This window comes from Schistocerca cancellata, chromosome 4 (genome assembly GCF_023864275.1).
Source record: "Schistocerca cancellata isolate TAMUIC-IGC-003103 chromosome 4, iqSchCanc2.1, whole genome shotgun sequence".
NCBI lineage: Eukaryota > Metazoa > Arthropoda > Insecta > Orthoptera > Acrididae > Schistocerca > Schistocerca cancellata.
In genome coordinates this window covers 248,847,255-248,870,840 of record NC_064629.1, presented here as the reverse complement: position 1 = coordinate 248,870,840, position 23,586 = coordinate 248,847,255, and the positions used below count along the sequence as shown (strand labels likewise).

Sequence of the window (23,586 nt, the reverse complement as noted above, 5' to 3'; positions counted from 1 at the left end):
AGTAGCTTCACCACACCACACACACAACCTGTATCCTGCCATCTCTCCCCTCCACCACCCCACCTCTCCCTCCACACATCTTCTGTACACCCACCACTACTCACTTCAGCAGAGAGAGCTTCTCACTGGAGTGTGGCCACTCAAAACGGATATCAACTGCGTTTTTAAAAATTGGAACCCCCATTTTTTATTACATATTCATGTAGTACGTAAAGAAATATGAATGTTTTAGTTGGACCTCTTTTTTCACTTTGTGATAGATGGCGCTGTAATAGTCACAAACGTATAAGTATGTGGTACCACGTAACATTCCGCCAGTGTGGACAGTATTTGGTTCGTGGTACATTACCCATGTTAAAATGGACCATTTACCAATTTCGGAAAAGGTCGATATCGTGTTGATGTATGGTTATTGTGATCAAAATGCCCAACGCGCATGTGCTATGTATGCTGCTCGGTATCCTGGACGACATCATCCAAGTGTCCGGACCATTCACCGGATAGTTACGTTATTTAAGGAAACAGGAAGTGTTAAGCCACATGTGAAACGTCAACCAAAACCTGCAACAAATGACGATGCCCAAGTAGGTGTTTTAGTTGCTGTCGCGGCTAATCCGCACATCAGTAGCAGACAAACTGTGCGAGAATCGGGAATCTCAAAAATGTCGGTGTTGAGAATGCTACATCAACATCGATTGCACCCATACCATATTTCTATGCACCAGGAATTGCATGGCGATGACTTTGAACGTCATGTACAGTTCTGCCATTGGGCACAAGAGATTACGGGACGATGACAGATTCTTTACATGCATTCTATTTAGTGACGAAGCATCATTCACCAAATGCGGTAACCAAAACCGGCATAATATGCACTACTGGGTAATGGAAAATCCAAGACGGTTGCAGCAAGTGAAACATCAGCAATCTTGGTGGGTTAATGTATGGTGCAGCATTATGGGAGGAAGGATAACTGGCTCCCATTTTATTGATGGCAATCTAAATGGTGCAATGTATGCCGATTTCCTACATAATGTTCTACCGATGTTACTGCAAAATATTTAACTTGCATGACAGAATGGTGATGTACTTCCAACATGATGGATGTCCAGCACACAGCTCACATGCCGTTGAAGCGGTATTGAATAACATATTTCATGACAGGCGGATTGGTTGTCGAAGCACCATACCATGGCCCGCATGTTCACCAGATCTAATGTCCCTGGACTTCTTTCTGTGGGGAAAGTTGAAGGATATTTGCTATCGTGATCCACTGACAACGCCTGACAACAGGCATCAGTGCATTGTCAATGCATGTGCGAACATTACGGAAAGCGAACTACTCGCTGTTGAGAGGAATGTCGTTGCAAGTATTGCCTAATGCATTGAGGTTGACGGACACCATTTTGAGCATTTATTGTATTAATGTGGTATTTACAGGTAATCACGCTATAATAGCATGCATTCTCAGAAATGATAACTTCACAAAGGTGAACAACCGAAATAAAATGTTCAAACGTACCTACTTTCTGTATTTTAATTTAAAAAACCTACCTGTTAACAACTGTTCATCTAAAATAGTGAGCCATATGTTTGTGACTATTATGCCATCTATCACAAAGCGAAAAAAGTGGTCCAACTAAAACATTCATATTTCTTTACGTACTACATGAATATGTAATAAAAAATGGGGGTTCCTATTTACAAAAATGCAGTTAATATCCATTTGACCTATGGCAGCGCCATCTAGCGGGCCAACCATAGTGCCATCTGGTTCCCCCCTTCAAGCTAGAAAAGTTTCGTTCTTTGTAATTTTTTTGTTTGACACTTATTTCGTGAGATATTTGGCCCGGTCACAATCAATGGACAACCCTGAGAGAGAGAGAGAGAGAGAGAGAGAGAGAGAGAGAGAGAGAGAGAGAGAGAGGGGGGGGGTGGTTTCTTTCCTTTTTATGATGAAGGAGTTTTTCTGAAAGCTGATTAATGTCCACCAGTCTACTTTTAAATGTGCTTGTCTGCTGCACAATGCCTCCTCTATGTGGTAAGAAGCAGTCTATCCTGATTCATATTGACTTTTTTTTTCATAACGTTCTATTGATGTGCAAAATTGGCACAGCACCTGGCTTATTTTCTCGGGCAAGTTTATGCTGCCTGTAGGTCCACCCTCTTCTGCCCAAGATAAAAGCAGTGAAACAAACTAAGATTACAGGCACAAATTTTATGAAGACTCCTTATATGGCACATGTGAAGCAACAAAAAAAAACCACTATTTTATTTAAATAATGTATGCAATAAATATTCTCAACATAACTGAATACTAACATTTTAGAAAAAACTGTATTTATGAACTTTTAATGACAATAATATTAAATACTTACTGGTTTTGTTAATCCTTCCAAACTATGTTTCAAAGAAACAAACATCTCATCTATCATAACTTCACCTCTTTGAATATCCTTAAAAAAAAAAAAAAAATAGTAATTATTGTCATTTAAGAAGCTCATCTAATTCATTCTCAAACAACTGAAAGCAAATCATACTTACCACTGCAGACAATGAGGGACTCATGTCTAAACAATAAACTATACGGTACTTGTGAGACAGGAAAACTACTTTTGACTGTTGTGTGATGAGATATTTATAATAATGACTAGCTTCATAATTACAGTTTGGTGGGGGTTCATATGGCACAATAGATCTGACTATGAGCTCTTGCTCCTGGAAAGAGAAAAAAATCACACAATTAAGACACATTAAACATAACTGTCTAAGCGATGAGTAATTATAAGAAAATATTTTTCTATTACATCACAATACAATAACCACATAAGAGACACTGACAAGCTGTATCACATACATTATTAAGATTTGAACTACAAGTTATTTATATCAGGTATTTTGAATGATATTGTGGAGTTAACAGAAATCAGTGACTGCCTACACTGATCAACCAGAATATTATGACCACCTACCTACTATCAATACAAATCCATCCAGGTAATAGCAGCATCAGTTGGCGAGGAATGACTGCTAGTCAGACACACGTACCATGCATGTAGTACCTGTGAGTGTGCTGTGGAGAAAATGGGTGATCTATTCAGAGTTTGACCAACGGCAGATCTTAATGGCCTGGAGGGTTGGCACGAGCATTTCGGAAGCTGCACAACTTGTCATATGTTCAAGAAGTGCTGTGGTGAGTGTTTTCAATGCATGGCAAAACCAATGTGAAACCATGTCCAGACATTGGGGGGGTTGGGTGGTCACCCCTCGTTATAGATTTTGTACATTGTAGGTTCGGCAGAATGGTGAAACAGGACAGGCAGTGAACTGCGATAGAACTAGTATCACACTTTAATGTGGGGCAGATTACAAGGGTGTCTGAACACACAGTGTACTGAATACTCCTAATGATGGGCCTCCGCAGCCGACAACCCATGCATGTGCCAATGTCAACACCATGACATTGGCAACTACAACTGAAATGGACACTTGACCATCAGCACTGAATATTGGTGCAGTGGCAGAGCATTGCATGGTCTGATGAATCCTGAAACCTTCATCACCATGCCAATGGGAGGACGTGAATCTGTTGTCTTCCAGGGGAACAGCTCACTGAACCAGTACTGCAAAACAGAGAGAGGCTGGCAGCAGCTCCATTATGCTCTGGGGTATCCATGGCCCAAGTGGAGCTCGTACGAGGCACCATGAAGACCAAGGAGTACCTACACTGATTACAGACCATGTATACCCCTTCATGATGATCATGTTTCCTAATGTCAGTGGCATTCCTCAACAACATAATGCAACATTTCACAAGGCCAGGAGTGTTTTGGAGTGGTTCAAGGAACCCAGTGGCAAGTTCCAATTGATGTGCTGGCTCCCCAACTCAACAGATCTGAACAGGATTGAACACATCTGGCATGTGATTGAATGTGGCGTCAGAGCTCACAATCCCCCCCCCCCCCCCCCCCCAAGAACTTACAGGATTCAGGTGACTTGTGTGTGCAGATGTGATGCCAACTCCCTTCAGTGACCTATCAAGGCCTCATTGCTTCCATGCCACAACGTGTTGCCACTGTTATTCGTGCCAAAGGTAGACATACTGGCAATTAGGTAGGTGATCATAATGTTCTGGCTGATCAGTGTATATAAACATTACAATACAAAACCTAGCATGGCTGTGTTCTTGACTGTATAATTTCCCAAAAAATATACACAGATTTGTGGCAAAGAAAACAATGTTCCTGTTTCCATCGTAGTCTTGCTACATTTTTTACAAGTTGTCTTGTACTTTAAGCCTTGCAAACGCTTGTGTGTGATGTATCTGTTGTTATTCAACACACACTCTTAAACATTCATATTTTGCCTAGGCTGTTGTTTTCTAGGGCACTTGGTGACAAGGTTATCAGTGTCTGTGCTCAAATATCCATGAAATGGTACAGTTAACTCACTCTCACTCTCTCTCCATCATCTGAGACTGCATTCTCCATCTCTTATCAAGAATATAACTCAAACAATCCAAAACTGGCCTCAAACACCATGAACAAAACATCTGGACTAGTGATTTTAGAACATATTTTTAAAATTATAGCTTTGCAATGGTAAATGCAATACATTTGAAGAAGTGTCATGTGCAATATTTAAACTTGGTTCACCATTTCCTACAAATGCTTTGTAATACTTTATATATAGGAAATGTAGAACATATCTTACTGACTCATGTTTCTACACAAAAAATACGTATTGTTCTTAGGCATAATCCACCATATGGCATAATGTTTTGAAACAATCAGTCACACAAGACCAACATCAGAATTGAAACGCCATCAGGTTTTTTTCTTTTCAGTATACGTTTCCTGTCTGAATTTTACTGACATCATTATACACTTTCCAAAAAGATGGTGTTTCTGTGTGTGTGTGTGTGTGTGTGTGTGTGTGTGTGTGTGTGTGTGTGTGTGTGTGTGTGGGTGGGTGGGTGGGTGGGTGGGTGGCGCAATACATTTTAACTGTACATCACACAATGCAATAATACGTTTCGAGAGACGATGCTCTCAAAACATGTTCTATTGTGTGAAATACAGTTGAGGTAACTGAATTCTGTCTCTAATTTCCCTAGTTTCTTGTACAGTTAGGAAATTGTTTTGCAGTAGAAAGCAAAAATTATCAAGAGACAGTTCCTTCTCCAGATCTTTCTCTGTCAGTTCAGGGAAAGATCTGGAGAAGGAACTGTCTCTTGATAATTTTTGCTTTCTACTGCAAAACAATTTCCTAACTGTACAAGAAACTGGGAAAAGACAGACTTTTCTTCCCTCTACATTTCTAGTTTCTTGATTTAGAAAAAGACTGTCTTGGTGATGCCCATGCCACACAAGCGAAAGAATAGTTTTCTTCAACCATCTAAATTACTATCTCTCTAAAGTATAATTATTTGATCTGATTTATTCACTCTTATTTCACTGTCACTGCAATTCACCACCTCAAACTTAAAGCAGCAATGGATGACCACCAAAGACATAAGGAGCCAAAAAAGTAATGCACAACACTAAGAGGCAATATACAAAGTGTCGTCATGAATTACAGATAGTTCACAATCCAGGAACTTGGTGGTACACTATTGCAGAAATCCTTTCTCATGCAATCTATATTGCTTCCAGCAGAGGTCACAAACTCCAGTGGCAGCAATTATCTTTCACACACAGCAAAACCCACATCAGCCACTGCCTGTTTAACCAGCTGCTGTTATCAATGTCTTTCTCAGGCTCTGTAAACATGATTTTAAAAATGTTTATAATAAAATATCCAAACGTCGAAAGAATCATTACTTTTATGTTGTAATTTCATGTACTGGCATGTTCCATGACCTTGGAGGTTTGCTCCTCAATTTGGTTCTATAGAACTAGATGCGTAAATAAATAAATTAATAAAGCTGACGAAAGATATTCCTGTGAGATACCTCTCACATGGGAAAGATTTCTGCATAGCTATCTCAAGTTAGGTAAAATTATCCAGAGCAGAAAGATACTCTCAGGTCCATAATGTAAACAACTCAAAAAACTTGTTTTCAGAATCCACAGAGCAGCTACTGGTCACCTGCTCAAGAAAGAGCACTGCGGAAAAACTATGTTGAGATCAGTGATTCTTGATTGGTTTTAAGGAACGAACAAGGTTAGCTTCCCTACAGGAGGTGGGATACTGTCCTCGTAAACATCTCCTGTTAAAGAGTTCAAGGGAGATTTCTTTTGATTCAAGATCCCATTCTTTTACCACACAGTGAATGCTTTTGGAATTGATGGCTGCATTCTACACTTCAGAGGAAAAGGGACAGTTACACGTCTATATGTTAGTGGGCTCAAAAGCCTCCTCTTCTCTGTGGCTTCCTGGTTATGTGGAAATATGGGAGGGGGTCTCATTTTGTACAAGACGTTATGTTACACAAACATTCTGCCATTTTTATTGATATAATGTGTGGCAATTTGATCCAAACTTGACTTCATTGTATGACAGTTTCTTTACTCGGACCTTTCCTTCCATAAATCATTCTGTTAGTCTTCAATAGTCTTGTGCCCAAACTATAATGATGAATTAAACTCATAAACTATTTCCATGATCTTTTCATACTGTATTTATAAACCAACACTTAACCTTTACTATGTGAAGTGTGTCATGGACTTGAACCTTTGCACTGTCACCCACCTGTTCCTGATCATTAAGTGACATTTCAGCGATGATGCCATAAAAGACAAAGCACTAGCCCAGACTGGGGAAGGATGTGGAAGGAAATCGACAATATCATCTTTGAAGAAACCCTCTTGGCATCTGCCTTCAAAATGATTCCAAAAACTACGGAAAACTTAAATCTGGATGGATGGACAGGAAACTGAACCCCAGCTCTCCTAAATGTGAATCCAGTGTATTAATCACTACCACCTCTCTCGATCATTTTATGGAAACCCCACAATAAGATAGGGAAACGTAAGTCCATTTAAATAGAGCCTCACGTGCCTGAGTGCACTTTGAAAACTGGAATGCAAATAGTAACTTGGGATTGCTGGCTATAAACTGTGTCATCTCAATAACCACACGCAAGTATGACATCTTGTAACTGAAGTACTTTTGCAGACATTTGTGACATCTTCACAATTCGAGCAGTTAGATGAAGTATAGTTTTCAACTGTCATATCTGCTGATTGAATGTCAAAAACAGCACCATTGATCAGCCACCAGTCCCTGTCACTGTACAGTATTTGACTTCGTTGAAGGAGTCACAGGACAACATACTGATATGACGAACAGTCATTTACTGCCAGGATGTCTCAGCATATGCAGACCACCAGAGATAGCATCTTGGCACTCATACAGTATGATGGTTTCAGTGCGCTCTCGCAATGAAGGGATCCAGTTCAAGCAGAATCACTCACCTGTTCACATTGAGTCAAATCGTTCAGCAATGGTTTTCACAACAAGCTGATGTCAACTTGATCAACTGGCTTCATGGAGTGCTGGACTTTAATCCCACTGAAAATGTGTGGGGAAAACTGATGTGGTAAATGAACTTACATTGGCAGACATTGGCCCCTGGACCAAGTGTTAGTTATATGAGCGAATCTCACAGACGACTGCTGCCATTCCTTGACAAATGAGGCAGGTAACTGATGGACCTCATCCTAGTCTCATCCCTAATGGGAAACTTTCCTCATCTCACATTACCCCACTTTGTATTAAACACCTGATACAAATGCATGTTTGTTAACTGGAAATTTAAATGAAATCATTATATTTCACATTTTATTTATTGTATTCATGCTACGTAACACTTAAAAAACTTAACTCGACTTGAACAGGCCATGAAGGCCCGACAGTACCGACCGGCCACCGTGTCAGCCTCTGCCCACAGGCGTCACTGGATGCGGATATGGAGGAGCATGTGGTCAGCACACCACTCTCCTGGCTGTACATCAGTTTACGAGACTGGTGCCACTACTTCTCAATCAAGTAGCCCTTCAGTTTGCCTCATGAGGGCTGAGTGCGCCCCGCTCACCAACTGCTCGGCAGACCAGATGGTCACCCATCTGCTAGCCCATCCACACAGTGCTTCACTTTAATGATCTGACAGGAACCGGTGTTACCATTCCAGCAAAGCCGTTGAACTACTTAACACTTATTACATCTAAATTTGAAAAAAGCAGCAACAAATCAATTTGAACTGAAACAGAAATGGTGTCCTAGTATGAGACAGTCAGAGAAAAATATAATAGTGACCAATATCAAAACAGGTAAACCCTAAAATAATAATATTCTGTTCCTAAATCCCTCTTCTACATTTTCTGTTTTTATTTTGGAAAAGAAGTGCAGCCAAGGAATGCAAAAGCTCTTTTTCCAATTAGCATTCATCAGGAGCCCAGGGATAGCATCCCATGCATGCATTGTGCCTATTTCTCTATGTTAGTCTTCAGAGAAACAACCATTGCAGAATATGCATTCAGTGTCTTCTTCTTCAGACTGCACAACCAAAGAATTTTGCTCAATTAAATATATATCAAACTAAGACTCACTTCTGTCTCCTATGATTCCGCTACACATTTCACCTCTTTGAACTGTTTCAAATGTTCTCTTTATGGAGATGATTTCACAGGTTGACCTTACTACATTAAATTGCTCTTGATGTGTCTTGGTGATTATGGGAGCTGACCGGATGCCAACTGGACTCACATTTACTCCATTATTTGCATCTTGTATGTCAAATTCCTGGTATAATGCAAAGCTATTGTATATTCCTGTTGCATGTGAAGAGTCCCATTTTCCATTATCACTGCTTTCAAGTGTGCCACTCCAAACAACATCATACTCAAAATTGAGGTTGCTATTTGACGTGGGTTATTTTCTCACCAGGTCTCTATTTCTTGGGGATAATATACTGTAAACAGACCCCATGAATTTCACACAAGAGACTGTATTTTATGCATGGACAAACAGATAAACAGATGTGTGGTCATATTTTCTCTTGCTTTGTCTCTCAGAGAAATGTAATATGAATCCCATCACTCATTAGCAAAGCAGAATCATCACCAGATGGCTTCCTGAAGTTCACAAAATTGTCAAACCACTTACTAAAGACATTAGTCTGAATCTTGCTAATAAGCCATCTTATGCTAGAAACCAAGCCCCATAGTTACACTGCTCAGTTTGAAGGACAATCCATTATGGTAAATGAAAGAATACTTTGTGAAGAATATAAACATATGAAGATCATCGCAACAGCTATTCAACTTTTGATATTAAAGCCCTAAAAGCACGTACACTCAAAAAACTCAAAATTCAACACTTTTAAAATCAAGGATTCTCAACAATATCCAGCTCCGTAATTATCTTATTGTCACTGCCCTACAAGCACTCTGGTATCACACAATGAAACTGAGCACTTACTGTTGTCATAATCTATCTTCCTCACATAGGCAAACTCACCTGTATTGAGCTCCTTTCCTCTATATTCACACTTATTTTCAGTAGTGATAATATCCTTTGGGCACATTAAAAACAATGTCAAATCAGAGCATAAACGGTTATTTTCCCAAATTAAATACTAATTGCAGTAAGGCAAAGCGTAGTGCATTCCATCTGGTGTCTGTAGTTTCATACTTGCAGACCACGACATTACTGAGTTCTATTTTCCTCGAAAATTACAGAGGAATGAATCCTACTTTTCTGTTGGAAAACAATATTCTACTCTTCTCCTGCCAATTGGAAGATCATGCAATTTTGTACCTGCGTATCTCTTCTGGATCATTATACACATCCAACAGGGTTTTAATAAATATTGTCCAAAATAACTTAAAAATCTTACTCAGAACCATCATGCTGAATAGTTGAACTTATTTTTCCCAACATATCTGTAATTTCACTTTCAGACTAAAATATATAAGTTCATACTTAAACATCTATTCTTTCTTACTCAATTTCATCTCAATGGTTTGTTCTGCTGCATCTGCTTTCCTGTTCTGTCTGCTGCTTCTGAGAAGTTTTATGCATACAAACAAAACTTTCTCTTTGATAACTTAATTTTGGCCTGACTGTTTTCAAAATTGAGAATGATAATGAATTTTAGTGTGCCCAAATAAAAGGGCAAAAATATTGCTGCTGAACTTGGCGCTTACATTTGAGTGCATAATTTGATAAAAGTACATCATTACCAGTTTCATTTGTGCCAAATTCAAACTTCATAAGAGATAAAAATTTTCTAGAAATCTGATTGATCTAAACTCAGTTACTCCCAAAATAATAATGTTCTCTCAATCCTATAAAACAAATACCTGTAATAACACTTAGATGACTTTTCTTTAAAATTTTGTGAGTTTTGTGATGAAGTTTTTGTTCACTCATACTACAATAGTTCTCTTAGAGACTACAAATAATATGGACCAGTGTATTCCTCATCAACACAAGAGAAGCTATCACAGAAAGGCAGTTGGCACCTACCAATACAGGGACATAAAAAATATTGGCTGGACGACAGAATTCTGGTTCAGCAAGTGATGACCACACATTTTGAGCATAAGTGCCTTGCATAGCGACACTAACATCTCATTCGCACTGCGTCTAGTGTTGTTGATCAAATCATTACATTTTTCACGATTGCTATCAATACCCTATGCTTCCATGTGTAATATTTAATTGGTATTCATTTCTAATTTTGTGTAAAGTATGTCTCATCAGTATGATAATATGTTGTTGCTATAATGCAACATGGGCATTAATGACGTGAAAGCATTTCCACAAATTATGATATGGCTGTAGTTGCCAAGAATACCTGATGTGGGACTTAGTCATTTTCTGTACAGTTTTGTTTTGTCGACTGTACCTAAGGAGTCCTAGAGACACGATAAGTACTACCTTCCCCGTTTCAAGTTTATGCCAAACACAGTAAGAGTGCATAATATGAATAACTCTGTATGACCAAACTGTTCTCTGTACAAATTCACACGATGTGAAAATTCAACTCTGTAGTGGAAATATCTTTGAGTTATTATGGATCACATTAAAATGGGAACAATTCAAATCTTACTTAAGCATCTGTTGTATTATGTTGCACCTGCAAATACTAACAAATGCCTTTTTAAAACCAAAGAAAATCTTTACCATTGAAACATTATCTGCAACTGATAAGATTTCTGGGCTCAAACATCTGCATTAACTGGGAATTGTCACCTGTACTTATGTTTTTCCATATCTACATGGTTAATGTATGGCTGTGGTAACTACTTGAAGAGATGCATTTCTTCCACAGGTTCAGCACAGAAATCATAAGGAGCTGACTCCATGAGTTGAGGTGCTGCTATTCTGACCACTTGCTATCAAAATACATTGTGGGGATGGTTATAAATTGAAGACACAGATGTAACTGAGTACTACACTGAACCTGATATGCTTCTGGGGATAATCAATATACCACATTCTAATTCCAACATGGCTCATGTCTCATTCATGTTCAGTAACCTGTGGCATTCTTTGCTATGTATGCATTAACATCTGACAGTGTATGAAATTTTATGGATAACCTCTTTAAGTTAGCCACTGAATACCAGTGATCGTTCAGACTTGACACATTAAAGATTTTCTCAGTAATATCTGCATCCGTGCTCTGCAAGCCATTTTATGGTGTTTTGTGGAGTGTATTTCATGCGTAACTATTACTTTCTCACCTTCCTTCACATGGGAAGAACAATTGTCAATTAAACTCCACATGAATTTCTTTAATTTCACTACCATTCTTATTTTGCAAGATGTACAAGGGAGGAAGTAATGTATTGTTTGATTCGTCTGAGAGAGTTCATTCTGGGAATTTGAACAGAAAATCTCTCCATGATGACCCGCTGTAGTTGGCTGATCTGTCTCTCTAATTTTTTCACTTTAACTTTGAAAGGTGCTGCTCTTCTTTGGATGTTTTCTATGTCCCTATTAATCTTACGTGGTAAGAATTGTAGACCAATTAGCTGTGTTCAGTAATCAATTAAATTAGTATTTGTAAGCTATCTTTGTAAGTAGATTACATTTGCTCAGGTATCTTTTAGGGTGGCGTGGGGGTGGCATCAGGTTGAGAGAGAGAGAGAGAGAGAGAGAGAGAGAGAGAGAGAGAGAGAGAGAGGAGGGGGGGCAGGAGACAGAAAGAGTGGTTGAGGGTGGGTAGCAGGTTTGCCGGCTAGGAATGCAGGAGGGAAGGGTGGCAAAGACACGAGCTAAGCAGGTACCGGAGGCAGTGGGATGTGGTGCACAATAAAGATGACATGGAGACATAGATTTGGAGGAGGTGACAGCACAAACAAAGTGGAAATTGGTGGGTGGAGTGTGTGGGGATAGTGGGTTACAGGAGCCTGAGGCCAGAAGGGTTACAGGACCAACAGATATGTTTCAAGGATAAGTCCCATCTGCATAGTTCAGAAAATCTCATGGCGTAGAGAAAGATCCAGATGGCCCAGGTTGTGAAGCAGCCATTGAAATCAAGCATGTAGTGCTCAGCTAAATACTGTGCCACTGGGTTGTCAACTTTGTTCTCGGCCACAGTTTGGTGATGGCCACTCATTCTGGTGGACTGGTAGTTGGTTGTCATCGTGACATAAAAGGCTGTGCACTAGTTGTAACTGAGTTGGTATACGACATGGCTGCTTTCACAAGGGAGTGCCTGATGTGATAGTTGACAAGAGTGGAATCTATGTTGATAGAAGATGTGAATGACACTCGCCTGGCTGATCCCACATTCTTTGGCAGTATGTCTTGCACCACCATATGGACTGATAGGCTTCTTATTGTGCCCTGTCAGTTGCAGTCTTTGTCCCCTGGTTGATTATGAAGCTGCCTGTTCGCACTTCTGAGCAAATAATCTGTGCAAGTTTCTGGCTTTCAGGACAGAAACCCATATACCACCACACAGTTTCGGCAGCATTTATTTGATTGACAAAAGTAGCATGCCTAACTTCTCCTCACTTGTGTACATGTACGCACGCAAGCAATGTTGAAGCAGAAATGACCTGCTGATAGATGACAGTTCCAGCTAGTTCTGCTGTGCAGATCAGTAAGCAACTGAGAGAATTGATACGATGATGTACCCTGGCATGAATGTGTTTACAATGCAACAAAAGAATCCAGCTGACTTGCTTTTTAATTTTAAAATACTTATCAGATTCTTTTGCAAAGAACCTCAAAATTAACAAATATTATGTCACTGTACTCTTCTTTTCAAGTGCTTTTGTATGCTATTAAGAAAATACATCATTCTATTTAAAAAAAAAAAACTGTGCTTGCTTCAATACCTCGATCCATACAAGAGTTGAGGCACTACTATCATACCAGGTGTACCGGTATGAAATGAGCATTAAGATACAAATGTGTCGATAGCGAACATTTGTTGTGAACAAGCCTTAATTTTTTTTGTTTGGGTGGTATGACATCTGTCAAAGATATTTAGTATATATCAAGTCATGGAACAAACAACATCACATGTTTTCATCGTGTTAACAATGTCGAATTTTGTACCAGAAAGTGATGATTTGCGGAAAGCATTAATTTTTCGTTTTCATTTGAAAAAAAGTGCTGCAGAGTCACATTGAATGCTTGTCGAGGCATATGGTGATCATGCTCTATCCGAAGCAACAAGCAAAAGATGGTTTCAACGGTTCAGAAATAATGATTTTGATGTAAGAAATGAAGAATGTGGAAGACCACCAAAAAGTTCGAAGACGCCAAATTGCAAGCAATATTGGATGAAGATGATACTTTGAGTCACAAGCAAATGGTAGCAATGCTAAATGTTGCACAACAAACAATTTCTGACCGTTTGAAAGCTATGGGAAAGATCCAAAAGTGTGGAAAATGGGTGCCACATGAATTGAATGAAAGACAGATGGAAAACCAAAAAACTATTTGTCAAATTTTGCTTGAAAGACATGAAAAAAATCAATTTTGCATCGAATTGTTACTGGCGATGAAAAATGGATTTATTTTAAGAATCCTAAATGGGAAAAATCATGGGTTAATCCAGGACAACCATCAACATCAATTGCAAAACCAGATCAATTCGGCAAGAAGACAATGCTCTGTGTTTGGTGGGATCAGAAAGGTGTGGTGTATCATGAGCTTCTAAAACCCGGTGAAACTGTGAATACTAATCGCTACAGACAACAAATGATCAATTTGAACTATGCATTGATCGAAAAAAGAGCAGAATGGGCCAGAAGACATGGCAAAGTAATTTTTTTACACGACAATGCACCTGCACACAAAGCGAAACTGGTTCAGGATACAATCAAAACACTTGGCTCGGAGCTGCTACCCCACCCGCCGTATTCACCAGACTTGGCCCCTTCTGACTACAATTTGTTTTCATCAATGGGACACGCATTGGCTGAGGAACACTTCCATTCCTACAAAGAAGTAGAAAATTGGGTGTCTGATTGGTTTGCTTCAAGAGACAAACATTTCTATTGGCGTGGTGTCCACAAATTGCCAGAAAGGTGGTCAAAATGTATAGAAAGCAATGGTCAGTACTTTGAATAAAATGTTTTTACTTTTCAATTCAAAATTAGTGTTTCATTTTCACAAAAAAATGCTCATTTCATACTGGTACACCTGGTATACCAATGTATACACCACACACGATGTTTGACTTATTGCTTGGGTGTCCTGGCCTTCTCATCAGCACTGTTAATTATTCCTTGTTCTTTATTTGACAACTGTGTCCTTTATTGAATGTACAGGGTGAAGTGAAATTCGCACACTCGGGCTTTGCAGTGCGACTCTTCACATACCAGCGATAAAAAAAAAGTATCTCACAGAATTTCATCCGGCAAGTACATCTGGCAGAAAAACGATGTTAAAGAGTGGCAATCTGGCAACACTCTAACCACATGTTTGTCAACTACCTCTGTCAGCATTTATTAGTCGTGCTGTACAGTTGGTGTAGTGGATAGAGTTTTGAGTTAGCATGCAGGAGGTCGGTGGTTCGACCCTGGGTTGAGGCATATGTTTTTTATTCGGTAAATGTAGTAGAGGTAGTACGGTATCTGGCATCTTAATGGTCAATGGTGATTGCAGTGGATCCTATAGAAAACATTTGTACTTGCATACTACAATCGTAGAAATAGAAGATTGGTCAGCTTTGAAAGAAGCCCTTTCCATGTTGTGAGCATGAATTTTTTCGCACCACTTCATCTAGTAGATGCAAAACCTGTTTTCTTTGTATCCTCCTCCAATGGCCCCATAGATTAGTACCAAATGTTATTCTTGCCTCGTTCAGGTCCATTACATTTCTTTAGGGCCTTATTTTCCCAGTAGTACTAGCTACATGCTTTGAAAGTAATGTCCAAACTCTGTTACTGTTTGTATGTGTTATCACCATGGTCCCACTAATTTTGTCTTTCAACATTGAGTCTGGTAATCGCATGCTGGTTAGTACGTATCTCAAAGTATTACTATTACTATTACTATTATTATTATTATTATTATTATTATTATTATTTCTATTTTTCTCAGACCTTAGGTCTGGTTAAAAATGGAAAGTGACGCAGACCTTCATCAAGCGTGACCTCCTGTTAACTGTACGGTATATGTTACATTGTATTTAGGAACTTTCGGGTTATTGAACACGTATCAATAATTACGGATTTCTGTAGTTGTATATACACGTTTGGATGTAGCTGTATTGCATTGATGTACTGGTGGATATTGTGTGGATATTGTATGACCCCTGTAGTTGATAGTATAATCAGTATAATGTCAACTTTATCCTGATGCCACATGTCCTTGACTTCCTCACCCAGTTGGATGTATTGTTCAATTTTTTCTCCTTTTTTCTTCTGTATATTTGTTGTATTGGGTATGGATATTTCGATTAGTTGTGTTAATTTCTTCTTTTTATTGGTGAGTATGATGTCAGGTTTGTTATGTGGTGTTTTATCTGTTATAATGGTTCTGTTCCAGTATAATTTGTATTCATCATTCTCCAGTACATTTTGTGGTGCATACTTGTATGTGGGAACGTGTTGTTTTATTAGTTTATGTTTTATGGCAAGTTGTTGATGTATTATTTTTGCTACATTGTCATGTCTTCTGGGGTATTCTGTATTTGCTAGTATTGTACATACACTTGTGATGTGATATACTGTTTCTGTTTATTGTTTGCAAAGTCTGCATTTATCTGTTATGGTATTGGGATCTTTAATAATATGCTTGCTGTAATATCTGGTGTTTATTGTTTGATCCTGTATTGCAATCATGAATCCTTCCATCTCACTGTACATATTGCCTTTTCTTAGCCATGTGTTGGACGCGTCTTGATTGATGTGTGTCTGTGTTAGATGATACGGGTGCTTGCCATGTAGTGTTTTCTTTTTCCAATTTACTTTCTTCGTATCTCTTGACGTTATGTGATCTAAAGGGTTGTAGAAGTGGTTATGAAATTGCAGTGGTGTAGCCGATGTATTTACATGAGTGATTGCTTTGTGTATTTTGCTAGTTTCTGCTTGTTCTAGAAAGAATTTTCTTAAATTGTCTACCTGTCCATAATGAAGGTTTTTTATGTCGATGAATCCCCTTCCTCCTTCCTTTCTGCTTAATGTGAATCTTTCTGTTGCTGAATGTATGTGATGTATTCTATATTTGTGGTATTGTGAACGTGTAAGTGTATTGAGTGCTTCTAGGTCTGTGCTACTCCATTTCACTACTCCAAATGAGTAGGTCAATATTGGTATAGCATAAGTATTTATAGCTTTTGTCTTGTTTCTTGCTGTCAATTCTGTTTCCAGTATTTTTGTTAGTCTTTGTCTATATTTTTCTTTTAGTTCTTCTTTAATATTTGTATTATCTATTCCTATTTTTGTCTGTATCCTAGATATTTATGGGCATATGTTTTTTTCCATCGCTTCTATGGAGTCACTGTGGTTATTCAATATGTAATCTTCTTGTTTTGTGTGTTTTCCCTTGACTATGCTATTTTTCTTACATTTGTCTGTTCCAAAAGCCATATTTATATCACTGCTGAATACTTCTGTTATCTTTAGTAATTGGTTGAGTTGTTGATTGGTTGCTGCCAGTAGTTTTAGATCATCCATGTATAGCAAATGTGTGATTTTGTGTGGGTATGTTCCAGTAATATTATATCCATAATTTGTATTATTTAGCATGTTGGATAGTGGGTTCAGAGCAAGACAAAACCAGAAAGGACTTAATGAGTCTCCTTGGTATATTCCACGCTTAATCTGTATTGGCTGTGATGTGATATTATCTGAATTTGTTTGGACATTAAGTGTGGTTTTCCAGTTTTTCATTACTATGTTTAGGAACTGTATCAATTTACGATCTACTTTGTATATTTCCAATATCTGTAGTAACCATGAGTGGGGTACACTATCAAAAGCTTTTTGGTAATCAATGTATGCGTAGTGTAGTGACCTTTGTTTAGTTTTAGCTTGATATGTCACCTCTGTATCTATTATCAGTTGCTCTTTACATCCTCGTGCTCCTTTGCAGCAGCCTTTTTGTTCTTCATTTATAATTTTGTTCTGTGTTGTATGTGTCATTAATTTCTGTGTAATGACTGAAGTTAATATTTTGTAGATTTTTGGTAGGCATGTTATGAGGCGATATTTAGCTGGGTTTGCTGTGTCTGCTTGATCTTTAGGTTTCAGATAGGTTATTCCATGTGTAAGTGTATCAGGGAATGTGTATGGGTCTGCAATGTAACTGTTAAATAATTTAGTTAGATGTGAATGTGTTGAGGTGAACTTCTTTAGCCAGAAATTTGCTATTTTATCATTTCCAGGGGCTTTCCAATTGTGCGTAGAATTAATTGCTCAGATGACTTCATGTTGCAAAATTATCACTTCAGGCATTTGTGGTATCATCTTGTATGAGTCTGTTTCTGCTTTTATCCACCGTGCATGCCTGTTATGTTGTACCGGGTTTGACCATATGTTGCTCCAGAAGTGTTCCATGTCTGTTATGTTTGGTGGATTGTCTATTGTAATGTGTGTGTTATCTATTCTTTGGTAAAATCTCTTTTGGTTTGTGTTGAATGTTTGGTTTTGTTTCCTCCTATTTTCACTTTTTTTGTATCTTCTAAGTCGTTTGGCCAATGCTTGTAATTTCTGCTTCTCTTCATCTAATGGCTCTATTGATTCTTGTTGTGAGATTTTACCTAACCTTTTTCGTTTTTTGTCTGATATTTCATTTCTTATAAACTGTGTTAGCTGTCCAATGTCTTTTCTCAGTTTTTCTATTCTGATCTGTAGCCTGTGTTGCCATGCTGGTTTTGTGGGTTTCTTCTGTGGTTCTGATCTCTGCCTAGTGTGTATATTTGGTGTAGTGAGTGCTCCTACATAAACCAGTAGTTGTAACTCTTCCATAGTTGTATTTTCATTTATTTTGTTGTGTATGATTGTGTTGATAGTTTTTATTGGTGTTTCGACTTGTGGGTTATTTGGTGGTCTATGCAAGAATGGTCTAGTGTCTGTATTTGTGTCTTTGTATTCTATATATGTCAGCTGAAATTTTTCTTCTATATCTAACATGTGTGTCACTTCGTGTTCTATTTGTGCTTGTTCTGGTGGCTGTCTTAAGATTTCGTTTTCCTCCGATTGTTTAATTGACGCGTTTTGTTCTTTGTTTGTTTTCTCTGGGATGTTTGAGTCCATTACTGTATTTTCTTCTTCTTCTAATTGCATATTATTTTGTTCCAGTATTTGTTGTACTTGTTGTTTGATGTTTTCTAATTCTGACTGGGGTATCCTGTTATTTTTTATTATTACACAGATCTGATCAGCTAGTCGTTGTTCTGTTAAAAATTTTAATTCCGGGTATCTGGTAATAAATGTTGTGTATACTTGTGATCTGTATCCAGTTGTGTTGGTTCCTAGGTTTGTTGCTTGGTAATAACAGAACATGAGGTGTCGATTAACTTCATCTGACCATCTCATCCTCTGTCTTTGTTTTCCTTCTAGGGTGGTTGCAGGAAGCATATCTTGCAAAACACCTCTATTTGGATTTAAATCATTTTCCAGTTGCCTAGCAGTGTTGTTACCATTGTGAGCGGGCATAGGGTTCAAGCGTCGTCCCCGACCATGACGGCGCTTGTCCGAGGCTTCTTTAGTTCTGTCCTGAACCAAGTAATCACACTAAAAGGGGGGTTAGCCCTATTAGTGGTTTGTTCTTTTCGTCGCCTTTTACGACTGGCAGAACATACCGGAGGCCTATTCCTTTCCCGGGCCTCCACGGGTTTTATTATTATTATTATTATTATTGTTGTATTGATGGGATTGTGGAAACATCATGTCTATTACCGTTAGAGAAACAGTGTAATTCATAACTGAACATTTCACAATTAGCGGGGTCGGGATGAATATATTCACTGATGTGCTTCGTAATAAATAACCCCACTCTGTATGAAACGAATTGCCTACATCATGAACATAACACCAGAAGAAAAGAGGATTTCCACTGTGAGTTAAAGAACTTGACACTTATTCAGAAAGGGGTAAAGTACGCTGGAACGAAAATTTTCAATTCCCTACCCAACAGCATCAAAAGTATAAGGAGTAGTACATCAGTATTTAAACGTAGCTTGAAAAATTATTTACTTGAGACCTCACTTTATTCACTAGAGGAATTCTTTCAGAGAAATAAGTAAAACCCAGATTGGAAAGATGATTTTAAATTTTTTGACACTGTTTACTGTTAAACTAATGTAATAATGCCCTAATGTAAAAATTCCTGTTTTTCTCATTTCCATTTTTGGGTCACTTTTAAACCCAAAGTGGGAAGTTTTGATTACTGTTCAAGGTTAAAATAGATGAAATAATGCCCTATATATGAAACTGCTATCTTCACATTTATATTGACTAGTTTTTAAGCTAATAAGTATGACTTTTGTGCACTGTTATTAATACTATAACAATGTCTTTATTCTATGTATTTTATTATGTACATTGACACGTTCCACATCTGAGTGACTTGCTCACTTGTACAGATCTATGGAACAAGTATATAAATAAAAATAAAAAAAATATAATCATGCAGAACAATATCTATCAGAGGGGTAATGGGCGTTATGTGGAACAGCACACAGGACTGATGGAGCGTTTATACTGTATGCGCTGTCCACCAGACAGGGACTAGTTGCGAGCAGAGCAATGTGCCCATGACAGACCCCAATGTAAATGTGTACACGTATCAAATTTTCTCGTAGTAAACCTCTAAACCAGTGTGGCAGATGTATGACACACACAAACGATGACTATGTGGATATGCTTCTGGTCCTTGGCGCATCTGATAACCTGGCTGGTGTTGCCATTCATGAATATGCTGCTAGATATCTTCATTGAGGCCATCCAGATAAAAATGTGTTTTGTCGTCTGGAGCTGCGCCTTTGGCAGTCAGGTTCTCTCCTTCCATCATCTCATGACAGGGGTTGTCCACAGACTTGCCATACTCCAGCTACTGAGGAAGCTATTCTGGAGGTTATACACCAAGAACCTCAGCAAAGTACACGTAGCATAGAAGGCAGCTGCATGTCCTGCAACACACGGTCATTAACGTGCTGCACGAGCATGGGCTGCACCCCTATCATTATGCTTTCATGCAACACCTGTATCCTGAAGATCTCCATCAGAGGATTAAATTCTGTGAATGGCTCCAACAACAACAGGAAGCCAATGATGACTTCGTGAACACCATAATATGGTCGTATGAAGCAGCATTCACTCATGAGGGTGTCTTTAATATGCATAATGCCCACCATTGCTGTGAGGTTAACCCGCAAATCGCCCGCGACCATGGATATCAAGTTTCCTTTGGTATCAATATCTGGGCCGGAATATTGGGTGACAGGTGTTTGGGCCCCTACATGTTGCCTAACCGGTTGACTGCACGAAGGTATCATGCATTCCTCTCAAAATATCTGCCTGATGCACTGGAAGATGTTCCACAACAGAAGTTACAGCAAAGCAAACGTCTAGCTATCATGAGCTTGAATGATTATTTATTGCAGCCGCTGAGAGACACACTGGCACTATTATACTGCACAATGTTTTGAGACACCCAATACTGGGCAATGCAGAAAATAGCTCTAAGGTCTTTTCTAACTGATTTGACTGCTGGTTGTTTAAAATGTCTATACTTCATTTGGAAAGTAGAAGATTTATATCTCCCTGGTGGATACCTAAACAGCTGATATTAAAGTTTTTTGAGTATTGTACCAGATCCAAAGAAGGCTGCTCTAACCGTGGCCGACATGTTGGTTTTTTCCAGTAAAGTTTTTTACATTATGACACAGTATGATACTGAGAAAACTTCTATGTCAACTGACAACGGCCACAGAAGCATACACAATTAGATATCTAACCAGTCACATTGTGGCAGTGGAAAGAGAAGCATACTTCTGTTCCTTTCCAAATTTCCGGACAGAGCCAAACACTACAAGAAGAGACAACGTGATTGTAAAAGGAAATGGTTTCAGCACCTGCAGTTAAAATATAGAACTTTAAACTGAAACATAAGATTGTTTGGATACTCTGCTGGAAATGACCACAGCACAGTGTATGAGAACATTATGGAGCCACCAAGGCATGGTATACCTTGGCTAACATCAAACATAAAAGAAAGTACACTAACAATGCTCAAGCATTAATTATAATAAATGTTTAATACTAAAGGAGCTAATGCAAGTGACAGTACTTGATGTGTAATGGGAGAAAAAAAAAGGGTGTTTCTATTGGGCACTGCTGTCAGTTGTCCATTCTGGGCTATGAACTGTTTTGTGGAAAGATTGTGAGCTCAAGAAAATGGTAGGTTTAATGTACAAATGTCAAATTTTACTTGATTCATTAACCTGACTGGTCAGTTCAACCTATCAGTACTGGGCAGCGGCTCTGACCCTTGACGACATGACAATATGGCATGCGACATCATACAAGTGCAAACAGAGATAAAACAGAACAATAACAGTATTTATTTTCTTCTATACTACGGAGATTGACTGATCTATAGAGCAGCTCAAAGTCTAGGTAGGCTTGAATGTGACAGTTTGATTATGAGCTGTCAAAGCTAACGAATACGAATACTCTATTTTGGTTGTGATTACATTCTGATCCATGGCATATACTAAGGGAGAAGTTATAATAACAGGTTGGTTTAGTTCAGAAATAGTTAGGCCAATAAATGTGATGTCATGAAAATAGCTGAAATTCTTGTTATGGAATTGATTTTATAAGCATATTGGATACTAATGAGTCTGTTTGTGTCACATTTTGATGATGTCATGGGTCAAGGCAAACTGGTGGCATAAGTAAGGTCATTATTTCCGACTTCACATACAACTGACTCGTTACATCACATACACAGTGAAAACACAGAATATGTAACAGCCTAAAATTAACAAATCAAATTGCCATGTGTTACCCTTATAGTGTTCATATATCTGCACTGCTATTATCAGAACAGGTCCTAGTTTATGGTGAGAGTGGAACAACGAGAAAAATGGTGTACAGGAAGATGTTGCAATGACAGTGAAGAACCAGTAGTATTCTCAGTGCAACCATCAAAGGGTATTATTGGCTGGGATAGTACGTGGTAACTACATGAAATACTGCTCCTAACAAACAATTCTCCAGCTGCACCAGCCATACACAATGACCACTAGTCTACTGTCACTTATAAACTGGAGATTAGGCAAACAAATTCATACAGTTGTAACGAACTCTTTAAAATATGAAATGTGATAAATTAAGAAAACACATAGGGAAATTCGTGTATGTGTGTTGAAAAACAAAGAAAAGGGATCATAATTCTACGCGGTCGTGAAATCTAATTCTACTGTGTTATCTGATAATGCAGACCTATGACTTATACCACATTACCTTACGCAAAACTCCACACGCTTCTGAACGGTTTACCGTTTACTGCAACATAAAATACTTTACTTACTTCAGTCTGCGTTTCTTCGATGGAAACTGTTTTGTTTAGATGTTCCAGTAACCATTCTGTTCTAGAACTTAGGGATACATGACAGCCTTCCCTCATTATCAAGTAAACACATCCTGCTTCCAGTATCCCACCAGCCTACAAAAATTTTAAATACCATGGATTTTTTGTGATAATTTGATATTAAACTTAACAAGTGGTTGCAAATTAACAAACCGCGAATAATGTCACACCTTAATTTCCTCTCTCTGACAGTTGTCTGTATCCATTTCAGTCACACATATAACACTAGTCTCCATCTCTTAATATATGTCGGCGATTTTTTGCCGGCAAAACAACTGTCTTTCAATTTGTATTGTTTTCGTACATCTTAACCTAAAACAAATGTTCCCCACTAGGTCATTTCTGTTTTGTTTCCAATGTAACCAATATTTGAATAATAAATAATAGTGATAGTACACCCGGTTTTTGATAGCTTCAATAGAGTTTTTCCTGTAAAATAGGGAATGAAATTGTAAGTACTAATTATACAACTAAGGCCAGTGAAATCAGTGCTTTAAAAGCGTAAAAGAAATTTCAAAATGTGACTTTCGTTCACAACTGTTGGTATTTTTTGTAGTTCGATGC

The 23,586-nt window shown here is 38.3% G+C and overlaps 1 protein-coding gene across 1 annotated transcript in view; it reads right to left on the bottom strand.

The window, feature by feature from the left end:
* The window catches only part of LOC126184062 (KICSTOR complex protein SZT2-like), a 218,434-nt gene extending 195,099 nt beyond the window's left edge, over positions 1–23,335 (bottom strand). Inside the window, exons 1-4 of the mRNA XM_049926422.1 lie at positions 23,193–23,335; positions 22,963–23,097; positions 2,545–2,718; positions 2,379–2,456 (exon numbers count right to left, since the gene is read on the bottom strand). Of these exons, the coding sequence (XP_049782379.1) occupies positions 2,379–2,456; positions 2,545–2,718; positions 22,963–23,097; positions 23,193–23,258 (453 nt within the window). The 5' untranslated portion in view covers positions 23,259–23,335. The remainder of the gene's footprint in view (positions 1–2,378; positions 2,457–2,544; positions 2,719–22,962; positions 23,098–23,192) is intronic.
* Between the last annotated feature and the right edge of the window lie 251 nt (positions 23,336–23,586).